The sequence below is a fragment of the Halichondria panicea genome, chromosome 15 (assembly GCF_963675165.1).
Source record: "Halichondria panicea chromosome 15, odHalPani1.1, whole genome shotgun sequence".
NCBI lineage: Eukaryota > Metazoa > Porifera > Demospongiae > Suberitida > Halichondriidae > Halichondria > Halichondria panicea.
In genome coordinates this window covers 4,807,621-4,821,627 of record NC_087391.1, presented here as the reverse complement: position 1 = coordinate 4,821,627, position 14,007 = coordinate 4,807,621, and the positions used below count along the sequence as shown (strand labels likewise).

General features: G+C 41.0%; 2 protein-coding genes across 4 annotated transcripts in view; one reads left to right on the top strand and one right to left on the bottom strand.

Annotated features, from left to right (window-relative positions):
• LOC135348488 (WD repeat-containing protein 75-like) overlaps window positions 1-14,007 on the bottom strand; it is a 43,536-nt gene that overhangs the window by 16,727 nt on the left and 12,802 nt on the right. For 2 of the 3 annotated variants that reach the window (XM_064546719.1, XM_064546717.1), the window contains exons 10-16: window positions 3,521-3,790; window positions 3,078-3,137; window positions 2,758-2,849; window positions 2,411-2,508; window positions 1,870-2,006; window positions 1,400-1,529; window positions 11-1,319 (exon numbers count right to left, since the gene is read on the bottom strand). The exons of the other annotated variant lie outside the window; for it this stretch is intronic. The gene's annotated coding sequence lies outside the window, so the exon portion shown is untranslated. Of the gene's footprint in view, window positions 1-10; window positions 1,320-1,399; window positions 1,530-1,869; window positions 2,007-2,410; window positions 2,509-2,757; window positions 2,850-3,077; window positions 3,138-3,520; window positions 3,791-14,007 lie in introns of those variants that run through there. 3 annotated transcript variants of the gene reach the window in all.
• LOC135348474 (uncharacterized) lies at window positions 4,221-5,972 on the top strand. The gene has a single exon (XM_064546696.1). It carries the CDS (start codon window positions 4,362-4,364, stop codon window positions 5,826-5,828), a length of 1,467 nt encoding a protein of 488 aa, XP_064402766.1. The 5' UTR covers window positions 4,221-4,361; the 3' UTR covers window positions 5,829-5,972.

The window sequence follows — 14,007 nt, the reverse complement described above, 5'->3', positions numbered from 1 at the left end:
ACTCGTCATGCAAGCGGTCAGAACCAACATGCAATACGCAAGCGCAGAGCACGTTGGACACGATCACCACTTTTTTGCTGAGCTGGCATAGATAATTTTCTATGTAAACTTCTAGCTGGTGTGCACGGTCATTAGAGACTGAAGGCAACATTTATGTGTCTCTCCGCCTATTTTGAATATACATTAACCAACCCGACCCCCAGCGATCTCCTCCATTCCGAAAGTTATCAGTGCATAAAGTGTTTACCAGCCAGTACATTGCAAGCTACATTATACCGTATAGCGGGTTATTTTCAGGGCACTAAATTTTCGCGGATTGCCCAAACAAAACATTTTCGAACATTTTATTTTCGAGGATAGCGGTTCAAATGACCACTACATGTAAACCAATTTTCGAGGTACCAAATTTTTGTGTTTCTGGGTCAATCTTCGAAAACCTCGAACATTTCGTGCCTCGAAAATAACCAGCTATACAGTAACAGTACCACTAAACTAGACTCTACCCTATAGTCTAGCTAATCCTGGTCCAACCAGACAACCAGACAACAGACACAGCTAGCCAGGTGTTATAAATTCAGCAATTAAGCAAGAGCTTTATTTACAGTTGTTCAGTTATATACATGTATATGGTAACGTGAGCAGAGACGTCATGAATGATGACGCGTGGCCAACCTCCTCTAGCGCAAGTGGTAGTGTAAGCAGGTACAATATTAAGTGTCAGAGGAGTACAAAGGTCAGAGGCCTCTCACATTGATAAAAAAGTTTGTTCACCCATCCGATATAAATTTTTATCTGTACATACATGCATGTATACAACTACTGTTACTCTCTTTTGTTACAGTACTGTGCTATAGTAAGTGCATGTCTACTATAGATAACAAGTCTGCAGCAAACATCTTGAAGCTCTGGATGGCTGTGGATATTGATGACTATAAGTACAAGAACTTATCCTAATAGCTGACAAGTTTTGTACCATACCATCTTAATAACTTGATTATAGTCTAGCCACATAATACTAACTGTGTGTAAAAGAAATGTTGGTTCAAAATATCACATTACTCGGAAATGCTCTACTAGTACTAGCCGGGCCAATCATATAGTTCTTGACCTCCAAGTTTCTCCCATTACTAGCTTTACTAGAGGCCACACCCACTTCTGGCTGACCTTTGTCCTCGACCATAATGACCTTTAGACCCCTGCTAATGTACGTGACTGGAGGAACGGGAGACAGAGGGAGGGCATTGGGGGGAGGACGTGGGGAGGGGCACTGAGTAGAGAGAGTCATGGTTTGGACGTGTACATTACATGTTCAATAGAACCTGTAGCAAAAGTAGCACATTATAAAATACTAGATTGCATAGCAAAGCCTATTGTCACACACTTGTGATACTATACTGACCTCTGTTATATAGTTTACTGCCTCCAAAGATATCCCAGAATGCCCTCTCTGATGTGGGAACATTGTCCCCTAGTAACGGCCGAGAGTCATCACTCTTCTCTTTACCTTCCTCCTCTAGGCCATACAACACCTGCACACACACACACACACACAGTTAGTACATGCATCTGCGGAGATCCTATACATGTTTGTATTAATTAATTATTACACTTTATGGGAAAGAAAGGACCAAGCAGCTTATGCATTGGAGAGAATTAGGTCAGCTACTGTAGGTAAGAAAGCCACATGAATGTACGTAGCGGCATAACAATTATTTTATATACACTTGTAGGAGTAATAGTTAGGCAGTCTACTGCACACCAGATGGCTCAAAGGAATGGAAAAACCATGAGGCACTATAAAGGATAACAGCTATAGTTCTGATTACCTAATAGACAATCTTCCTATAAGAGCACTGGTAGTGTACTAACCTGTGCCTTGTCCATGAAGTACAGTGTAGAGGTACCCCCTGACTGAGGGGGTAGGAACACGCCCCCCAGCACTTTCCCCGAGCACACAGAGTGATGTACGGCCAGTGGAGTGGGGGAAGAGGGGTCAATCAGGTACACTGTGTGTGTGTGTGTATATGGGGGGGGGGTCAATCAGGTACACTGTGTGTTTGTGGGTGTGGGGGGTCAATCAGGTACACTGTGTGTGTGTGTGGGTGTGGGGGGGGTCAATCAGGTACACTGTGTGTGTGTGTGTGTATAGGGGGGGGGGGGGGGGTCCATTAGGTACACATGTGTTATGAAGTGAGGAGCCCATTTCAATACAATATCAACTAATGGCCATGGGTGAGATTTGTGAGAAAACACATGAGACTTGGAGACTATTCCATGATCACTAGCACATTTGTTACAAGGCAGAGCTAGAGACCATATACAAACACCACAAAAAAACTTGTCAGGACTCCTAGCAAGATAAGACAACAATGGTATGAGGTATGAGATGTTCACATGCACAGGCACTCACAATGTGTGGGTCATTCCCTGAGGGCACAAACACAGCTGTGAGTTGACTCAGAGGATCAGATACCATGGAGCACACTCTGGTCTTCACACACCACAGCACTGGATAAGAATTAAAGCACACAAACTCAATAACAACAGAGCACACAATAACAGCTGGTCTAAGAATGAATGCATACATGTGACCTTGGTAGATTATGCTCACAAGGTCTTCTATTCTTTGGCTAAAAAGGCTCAACTGTAAACATTTGCTGGCAAATGTAGGGACAGTGTATTTACAGCTTAAATGTAGCTACTAAAACATAACACCATAGCTTATAGTGATACTGTATCACCACACTCCATGCTCACCTGAGCAAGAGAGGAGGTCCCAGACTTGGAGGTGAGTCTCTGAGGCTGTCACGAGATACTGGGAAGAGCTCTTATGACCAAACACCATACACCTATATAGACACACAAGAGGAACAAATAATGAGCTTACATTCCATGAAACAAGTAATGTAGCAGCTAGCCTCAGGTATTCAACATTTGTACGTGCAGTACTGACAGTACTTTGCATAAATCTGGATAGCATACAGGCTATTCCACACACTTGGGAAACACTGACTAATCAGACATTACAGTACACCAAAGCTCCATGTGTGTACACTACAGTGGCACTGTTAGCTCACCGATAGTCTCCACTCTTGAAAGGGTTGCAGAGAGTATTCCTCAGCTCACAGAGTCAGGCACTGAACATATTGGATAGAGAGAGACTCACAAACAGTATGTTCCACACACACACAAGTCATAGCTAATGCCCTATAGCTTTCAAAATACAAGGTACGGTAGTCCCTATACTAGCTTGTATGAGCACAAACAGTGTGTCCCGCATACACACACGAGTCATATAGGTATACATGTAGCTTTAGATCTTCATCCAGAGAAAATTTCCAGGGGGAGAGAAAGCGAAAAGTGGGTCAGCCAGCTATCAGTATACCCCAGGAATAATTATTGTCAAGGTTGTGAACACAGTGTGTGCATGTGACGCTGTTTGTGATTGTAATTAGATTGAATAAGGAGAATGAATGATTTCTAGGAATCTCAACCTCAACCAATATTAACATGCACTCACAGTCTTGAAGTTGACAGCCAGTAGTGACCCATCCTCACTGAAGCACGCCCCCACACTCTCCAGACCATGGTAGTAACCCACTGCCTGACACGACCATGACACACCCACTTCCTCTCCTAGGAGGACCCACGTCTTGAAGTGGCCATCTAGACTCGTAAGACCAATAGAGGGATCTGATTGGACGTCTTGTTGGTATGGTGACGTGGTTAGAAGGTGATGCTGGTGACAGGTCGATCGTGAGGTGGCTCCACACAAGTGTTCAGAGTGTATCTGAGGGAGACAATAAAATATAGAGTAAGGCTACATGTATACACTGGTACATAGCATGAGGGCATGCACAAGTGGACAATTGTATTCACAGTGTAGCTGGAAAGGTACCTACCATTCACTAATCACATACTGTACTACTAGACTATATATTACTCCACTAGACTACACACACACAAGTTCCAGTTGAAAGACAACTGAGCTTAGCAGTTTACATACATACTTGGTATCATCAATATATGACCACAAACAGAAAGTATACCACTTCACACACACACACACACTGCAAAAGACAATAACAGGAGCACAATCTGGGTCTTATAACAATTCTGTTGAACCTTACGTAAACATAGTACGTACTGTACACCATTGTATGTATCAAACTATAGTATTAAAATGAGTGTTACATGCCAATTAAGGCATAATCAACAGTGAAGTAAGACCAATGCTCTAAATACGGACGTTACCATAGCAGCACTAAAAGGCCAACACCAAATATGTAATATGCTGAGTAATTATGTAATTGAGAGACTTCTTAGCGGTAAATAAAATTGATGTCAATAACCTCACAGCAATGGCTGAAGGATATATAACAACAGACCACGATGAGTTGACCACTAGCCTGAGGCTAAAAGATTTTGAAGACATGGACAGCTTTGATCCAGCCTTTATAAAGTGTTTCTGGGATAAACGAGGTAAAACTGGACTTGCGTGTGAATTAGAACTGACAGTACAGAGTACACCTACAACAACAACATTTGTAGAAACATCTGGTCCTGAACTTCATGCAGAACAAGTGTTTATTCGAAACGCTAGAAGATGGCTTAGACAAAATAGAAGATGGCTTAGACAAAACATACGAATCACACCAGAATGTCTATCTGTCACAATGCTGATAAGTAATAGCCCTTGCTTCAAATGTCGAGAAGATTTGCAAGAGTTTTTCATTTCATGCGGTGTACCTAATGTTTACTTCACTTTAAGGATAGCACGATTGTATTTAGAAAAGTCTACACCTGATGAAGCAGAAAGAAAATTAGATTACTGGATAAAGGACCTTGAAGTGCGAGGAGTTTCAGTCTGTTTGAGTGCCATTAATGTGATTTCAGAAACTAATGCGCTAACAACAACGGTGAGTATGAACGAGCAACAAAAGACCACTAGAATAGATGAAGACGCAAGGGTTAACCGACAAATTGGCAACATTCAAAACGGGACTACACACGTGACTAATCTGATTAAACACTTCAGATTGTCGCCAGACTTCAAACAGAAATATTTTATAGACGAAAATGACCACCAAATGATACTACTCCAGCTCATAGTCTCAGCTGTGACGAGGAGTGAGCAACGACCAACAGGGATTAGAGAATCATTAAGGATGAACGAAAATGGAGATAACCATCAAATAGAGAAAGAGATACGCACAATCAAAATGCCATTGTCATGGGTACACGTCAGAAAGTGTCTTGTCCTGGTATGTGCACACGTGCCCTCCACCGAATGCCAAGAGGGGATTACAGAGTTCATGGAAGAAAAAAGGATTGACGGAGTGCAAAACAAACTGATACTACACATCGCCAGTATCCCTGTAGACGAAGAAAGAGACAGTTTTATTCAGTGGATAATATATTTAGAAAGCAGATCAATCCGTGTGAGTTTACAACCTTTCTATGTTCCATTTGGTTCCTTGTCGCGTCAAATAGTTGAACAACATTATATGATATTGATAAATGAATTCGATATTCTCAAGGGAGAAATGGAATCCAGAATGTATCCTCCTACACCACCATCTCAGCACACTACAGATTCTTCATCGCGTTCAGATGAAGAAACGAGCTCTTACACATTTCAGGACGAGGCAAGCATGTCGCCAGTTGGGCCATCTATGCAAGAAACGATAGACATGAGCGAGACTAATTCAGCTAGTTTAGAGATGTCTTTCTGCTCAGAGGAACAAGCGTCGGAAGAACAAAGCCAGTCATCACAAGACGAGTTATTAATGTTGGACGAAAACAACACATTTATACCAATACCATAGCATTATACCATAGACAGGTCTTATTGTATACTTTAATCCAAGATTTTTTATACCAGACAATACACGATTGCACAAGCTGACTCCCACTATCCCCCACTTATTACCCATTGTTCCCTACAAGATAATAAATTTCTTCTTCATTGATTAGTTAATCTTGTAGTATTGTACACATTGTTTGAGATGAATAATGTTTAGGTCATAACTTTAATTGGTCTGCTTGTTGGTAAAATCCTGTGGTATCACCCCAAGCCAAGTCAGACATCAGTTATAGTGCTAGAATTAAATAGCACCTCTAAAGATTCCTTTTTCGGCAAAAATGCTATATTTATGCCTTGAGGCGTATCCACACGAGGGATATGGTAAAGCTGACTGTATGTGCGTGTGTGTGTGTATTCCAGCGATAACGGTTGCAATACGACAAAAACTAACAGCTTCTTATAGGCTTCTAGCCACGTTCTCTTGGATATTTTGATTCGTGGATTTACAAACTAAAGCTTTGTTCTCCAGTTATGGCTAATTTTACTTACAGTGATGATGATATACTATACTCCAGCTTATAGTCTCAGCTCGACCAACAGAGATCAAGTAAAGATAAACGGAGAGAAAGATTATACCTAAGAGATCAGCTGTTTGAGGAGGCAATAGGTAAAATTAAATTCCCTTGTCATGAATCTGTCAGAAAATATCTCGTACTAGTATGCATGTGCACACGTGCCCTCCACCAAATGTCAACAGAGAGTGAAGAACAAACTGGTACCTGATACCGTATTACTAGAATGTTTTGCGAGCATCAAACATATGCGAACTTTGCGAGGGTTGATCAATTCGCAATAAAATCACAAAACCTAAATTATACACACGATCCTTGCCAGAACGCAATAGTTAGATCGCATAGGGTCACATTTTCTGCTGATTTAGCTCATTCGCAAAGGTTTTTTACCTGCAAAATATTCTAGTACTACATATCACCAAAGTTCCTGTACAAGAAGAAAGACGCAATTTCATCGAGTGGATAGAGCGTCTAAGAGGAAATTTAATCCACGTCTGTCTACAACCTTTCTATGCTTCATTACCATCCTTGTCAGGACAAATAATTGAACGATATGTAACATTGAAAAATATGTTCGAGACTCGAAAGGAAATCGAGTCCTAGCTAACTGTATCCTCCCATATCACCATCTCAGATTTATTCATCAAACTCAGACGAAGAAACGCGCTTTTAACACAATACTGGACGAGGCAAGTATGTCACCAGTTGGGCCATCTATGCAAGAAACGATGCAAGATATAAGAGAGACTAATTCAGAGATGTCCGAGCAGTCCCTCTCCTCCAAGTGTCGGAAGAAAAAAAGTGTTAGACAAACACGACGGCCAGTATAAGAATTGCAAAAGTTTTTAAGCATATGCAGCATTACATAGACATGTCTTTTTATCCAAGACTTTTGACAATCACACACTTGAATAAGCTGACAAGGCAATAATATAATAGTAATGAATCACTGTAATCACGTGATGCCCATATTTACGTGGCAATAGTCCCATAGACAAACCACTAATAGACTTAGAGAGCAGTATAGTATTCTACTCAATGGCGGCTACAAACTGTAAGTTACTATACATGTATGTACATGAGAATGTGGTTGGTTGTAGTACATGTACAAGCATTAGCAAACATCATTATAGATAATTGCGGAAAACTACTAAAAGTTATTGGCAAACTTTCCCAACAATACAGCTCCAGAAACATTAGGTGATGTCAGTGACCTACTCAAACGGCAAGACAAAGATCGTTTCAATAGAGTTCACAACCAAGACAGCTCAAAAATAGTAGCTTTAAGTCATGTGACACTGGAACAAAGTGGAGAGAGCTATCGATTCAGATCAGAGACAGGAAAAGATCATGAACATGCCGAGATCGCCGTTGTACGGGAAGCATCAGAATGGCTTGATAAGATGATGAAGGATCTCACTGAACAAACAGAAATAAGCCTCACCACAATGGCTACCAGCAGTCCTTGTTTGGAATGTCAGTCTGTAATACTGAAGATGCTCCTAGACTGGAGAGAGAAGCTTAAGCTTACTGTCAACTACAAGCTTCGTATCAGCTACCTTTATCATGATTTAGAATCGACACTAACAGCAGCACCAAAGAAACGCCTTAAAGATCCCAAAGTTAGACAAAACCTGATGGCTTGGATTCAGGCCATAAAAGACAGTGGAGTCAATTTTACACTAGAAGCAATATCAGTATGTGATGAACTATCAGATCATAAAATTCATCAAGTTAAGTGCAAATCATGCCAACAAAGAGGGAGTTCAAAAACTGGTAGAGCTAAACCACTCAAGCGAATCCGGGAGAAATCATCGTGCTCTGTGTGTGAGAGTAAGACACTAATCAAAAAACTTAAACGAGAAGAGGCGGACTTAGCTATTGCACGTAACGTTAACAGTGTTAACTCTTCACTAAGACACACTAAATGGATGAATATACAGCACCAATAAGAAGTGAGCCTGACCTTTGTTGAGAGGAGCTGTACTGCCATAACTTCATTCGTAACTCAGGGACAGTCTTACCATCATCTCTGCTCTCAACCTACCACATTTTCAGTTTGTTTTTAATGAAATTTTACATGTAGGTACCTAGCATGCACATATCAGTTTGAAGGTACCTAGCACATATCAGTTTGATTACATGTAGGTAACTAGCAAAAATAGTAGTACAGTAGCAATGTGTTACTGTTGTTCTATAGTAAACTTTCAGTTTCATAACAGCTAATCCACTTACTGTTGCTAGCCAGTCCCCAGCAGGAGAGAAAGAGGTGTGGTCCGGATCCACTGTGGTCAGAGAGAGGGGTGTGTCATCAGGCCGAGACACGTAGTTCAGGTCCGTCACATTCTGTGTGCAAATGAGGAACTTAACCAATAATTATAGAGAATATAACTGCTATATAAATATAGCTGGTACATGCATATACATCTATATTATATGTACATATATAGTAATAATATAATGGTCCTACGATTAGACTTTAACAGTACTAACTTAGCAAGTTCAAACACTCACTTGTTGGGTGACTGACTCCTTGACTGGGTCGTAGAACTGGATGAACCCGGGCGTACTGTTGGTAACTACTATTGATGGAACGTGGACAGATCCCTAGGCCAGTATTGATTCCATTCTAGTCTACAGTCTGGGTATGGGACCTCCTTAGTCCTCCGATAGTCCATTCCATCTCAGTGTCCAGTCCTGATACCACTTGTACCACTGGAAAATAGACCAGGGATTCAATTGCATGAGCTGCTTCGTTAGCAGAGCTATTACTGCATGATACATTTAAACAAACAAGGGGAAATCACGTAGGGACACAAATAAGCCATTAAACCAAACATATACAACCACACGCACGGCAAACAAATAAAAGGGGAAGCACCTAACGCCACACGTACATGTGCAATCAAATGGTAGTGGTCAGTTAAACAAAAAAACGAGCTAAAGGGTAGAAAATAGAACATAGATCAACATAATCTACCCAGTCCTGATAGAAAATAAATTTGCACAAGTTCTGTAGCAGCAAACACAATCTCTGAAAATCGAATATTCTGAGAAACGATTTTAAGATTATTGGGCAGTGACTCACACACTAAAACCAACCACAAGGATAGTATCCCCTGAGGGCTCACCGTTGCTTTGCAGACCGACAGTGAAGTACTTGTCACCAGGGCTACAAGCAAGGTGTGTGATGGGTGAGCTAAGATGACGACGAAACTCTCTCTTGTGTGTCCAGCTGCCAGAGGACAAGTACACCCTCCTCACCACCACTGACCAGATACGTGCCTGGGAGATGTGGGGAACATGAATGAAGAATTGAGCAACTAGACGATTCTAGATAGAGGCGACAAGCTATACTTAGCTTGTGATTACACATGTGCACATTATGTTACTGATGTAGGTGAATATAATAACATTATTGATTACTGGAAAACAAACCAAAACCCAACTTAGGGATGAGGGGCGATTACGTACCATCAGTGGTGAAGCAGAGGTCCCCAACAGCGTAAGCATGCCAGTGAAGGATTGTCTTGACTGCCTCAGATCAATACCCCTCTCAGCATACCTACATGTAGAGTGGGTCCATTAGGTATACATGTGTTATTGGGGAGACCATTCCAAACAAGCAAATATCACAACAATTTGTGCGTTAGTAGCTCGTTTTCGAGGTGAGATTTATTTGTATGAAACTTGGAGACTAGGCCAAAATTACTAGCTAAAAGACCATACGCAAACACCACAAAAACTTGTCAGGACTCCTCCTAGCAAGATAAGACAACATACATGGTTGGCAGTGTACTCTGAGAGTTTGGTCCATCGATCTTGCTCGAGCTTCATCACTGTACACCTACCAGGATCATTGAATGCACCACCACCACCAACATACACCGTGTGATGATCGATAACAACACTCTGTCCAAGCTGCTCATTTTGATTGGTATGTCTTTTCCTCTTCAGTGAGTAAAGGTCTCAACTCTCTGGGAGGGGGGTTCCCTGAGGGCACAAACACAGCTGTGAGTTGACTCAGAGGATCAGATACCATGGAGCACATTCTGGTCTTCACACACCACAGACTGGATAAGAAAGCACACAAACTCAATAACAACAGAGCACACAATAACAGCTGGTCTAAGAATGATAATTATTGTTGCAGTTAAGTACTGCACATTGCATCGGGAGGGATTGAGAGAAATAATCTTTAATCATGCATAAACATATGTCCCTTAATATACACACACAAGACATAGCTAGCTTTCAAATTACAAGGTGCGGTATTCCCTAGCTTGTGTAAGCACGTGCATAAATGTGACACTGTACGTTTGTGATTCTTCCCCCCCCCCCCCTCCTCACACACGGTCCGAGGGCAGTGCAGGGTTCAACAATGTGCTCTCCAGTTTGCACACACTCAGTAGGGAGTTAGATGGACAAGAAGTGGGTGTGGCCAACAATAACATTCGCCAACTGACCTTGATAATTTTGTATGTATTGTTTTCACTTTTGAATCAATCATGTAATTTAAAAGCGTTGTACGAAACTAATTAATACTTCATGGAACTGATAATCAGCATAATTATTGTAGGTGTAAAATCCTACAAAAGTCCGGGTTACCGTACGCCACAAACAAAGGGTACAATTTCAGGGAAATACTGGAAACACCACTGCACGAATCTTATTATTATAATTATTATCTACTGTTCAGATCCTTGGTAACTGACATGCCGACCTTCACCTTTTGATCAGTGCTCATTTCACTTTTTGTATGGTTTGGTATAGTCGTCATGGGAAGATGGATAAGCAAAACCAAAACCACGACCTTTTTTGCAGACATAAAACTCCGAGCTTACAAGAAGTTTCCCATTCCTAAAGAAAGTCATGGCGATGATGATGGTGATGATGGCAACACCAACTGATCTGTCAATGCTCGAAAATGAGGAGTATAAGTCAATATTCTACCAAAAGGATGGATTTAGTGATTTAAACACTGTAGCATTCAGTATTGTTGTCATCAATGGGGACAGTTACAGGGCAGAATTCCAATTCCAAACGAAAAACAGCAAGAAAGGTCATGCTGAGATTGCTTTCATCGAGGATGTTACAAAGGTGCTCGGAGGACAAGGAGCTAATATTGAAATCACTATCAATCTCTCAAAGAGCCCATGCTTCACGTGTAGAGAAGATTTGGAAAATTTCTTCGACTATCTACGTGTAAATAGAGGAGCAAGAGTTATATTTACACTGCGCATAGCAAATCTGTACTTCGGAGATGGGGGAGGTAAAGATGAAATTATTGAAGATTTGGTATCTTGGCTTTGTCATTTAAACAGAGAAAATATAGTGCATACGCTTGTTATTCAGCCAATTTTGGTTGTCACTGAAATTCGGAGACAAAGACACGATAATATATGCTATAGTAGATAGTATAGTGACCACAGTTGATCAACGACGAGCTATTGCTCCAAGACCAGTGAATACTAGGAGGCTCTTTACAACTTTGACGGAAGTGATAGAAACACTGGAAGCTAGAGAAAAGCGAACATTCTACGAAAGTAATCCTGCATCAAAAGCTGCGTATGTGGCAGTGGCACAAGTGCAAATAAACGCTGTGAATACAGTACGTAGGAGTAAAGAAAAAATGTTCAGACCAATCGAAGCGCATGGTGAAAGTGAATGCTGCGATACATTATCACGTATAGATCTACATAAAAAACCGCAAAGTTGGAGTTTATTGAAGACTATTGTATTAGCTGTGACGCACTTACCATGCAGAGACTGTTTAGCAAATATCACTCGTATTCCTCATGATGTGGTTAAGCCAAGACTCATATTACGTGTAGCTAACATTCCTTATGAGAAGGCTATTGTCGACTGGCTGTTTGAACGTCATCAAAAAGGGATCATAGTAGATCTTCAGGCGATCAGTGTAACAGCGGAACTAGGCCGAGTTAATTGCGAACAGAATGCTTCATCAGAGAAGAGACAACAGTGGGAGGATACTAAGATACAAAGACAAGGTTTAGATTTTGAGGTACGAAAAAATGTCCAACTAATTAATGATGAAGTATTATTACTAAACAGCTTCATGAAAATGTCATTGACATTGACGTCATTGAAACGTCCTTCTCAGTCATACTATATATAGCTGAACATTTCAGGATGCTAAGGTACGAAGGAACATGCATTATATAGATATAAGGAGGCGATAAAGAATGCCGGTCAGATTAATAACGAACTATCTTAGAGAATATTTAAAGAACAGGAGAAGAAGTTGGACCACCTCCAAACCAAACAATCCTGATTTAGCATATAATATTTACAGCATGAATGTAACTAATTATGGTGTGTTTTTAGAGTGCTAAAATGAATGACTCGTCATGCAAGCGGTCAGAACCAACATGCAATGCGCAAGCGCAGAGCACGTTGGACACGATCACCACTTTTTTGCTGAGCTGGCATAGATAATTTTCTATGTAAACTTCTAGCTGGTGTGCACGGTCATTAGAGACTGAAGGCAACATTTATGTGTCTCTCCGCCTATTTTGAATATACATTAACCAACCCGACCCCCAGCGATCTCCTCCATTCCGAAAGTTATCAGTGCATAAAGTGTTTACCAGCCAGTACATTGCAAGCTACATTATACCGTATAGCGGGTTATTTTCAGGGCACTAAATTTTCGCGGATTGCCCAAACAAAACATTTTCGAACATTTTATTTTCGAGGATAGCGGTTCAAATGACCACTACATGTAAACCAATTTTCGAGGTACCAAATTTTTGTGTTTCTGGGTCAATCTTCGAAAACCTCGAACATTTCGTGCCTCGAAAATAACCAGCTATACAGTAACAGTACCACTAAACTAGACTCTACCCTATAGTCTAGCTAATCCTGGTCCAACCAGACAACCAGACAACAAACACAGCTAGCCAGGTGTTATAAATTCAGCAATTAAGCAAGAGCTTTATTTACAGTTGTTCAGTTATATACATGTATATGGTAACGTGAGCAGAGACGTCATGAATGATGACGCGTGGCCAACCTCCTCTAGCGCAAGCGGTAGTGTAAGCAGGTACAATATTAAGTGTCAGAGGAGTACAAAGGTCAGAGGCCTCTCACATTGATAAAAAAGTTTGTTCACCCATCCGATATAAATTTTTATCTGTACATACATGCATGTATACAACTACTGTTACTCTCTTTTGTTACAGTACTGTGCTATAGTAAGTGCATGTCTACTATAGATAACAAGTCTGCAGCAAACATCTTGAAGCTCTGGATGGCTGTGGATATTGATGACTATAAGTACAAGAACTTATCCTAATAGCTGACAAGTTTTGTACCATACCATCTTAATAACTTGATTATAGTCTAGCCAAATAATACTAACTGTGTGTAAAAGAAATGTTGGTTCAAAATATCACATTACTCGGAAATGCTCTACTAGTACTAGCCAGGCCAATCATATAGTTCTTGACCTCCAAGTTTCTCCCATTACTAGCTTTACTAGAGGCCACACCCACTTCTGGCTGACCTTTGTCCTCGACCATAATGACCTTTAGACCCCTGCTAATGTACGTGACTGGAGGAACGGGAGACAGAGGGAGGGCATTGGGGGGAGGACGTGGGGAGGGG

Bases quoted from the DNA above. Each gene is read 5' to 3' on its own strand.
- LOC135348474 (XM_064546696.1), top strand. From the start codon at position 4,362: ATGGCTGAAGGATATATAACAACAGACCACGATGAGTTGACCACTAGC.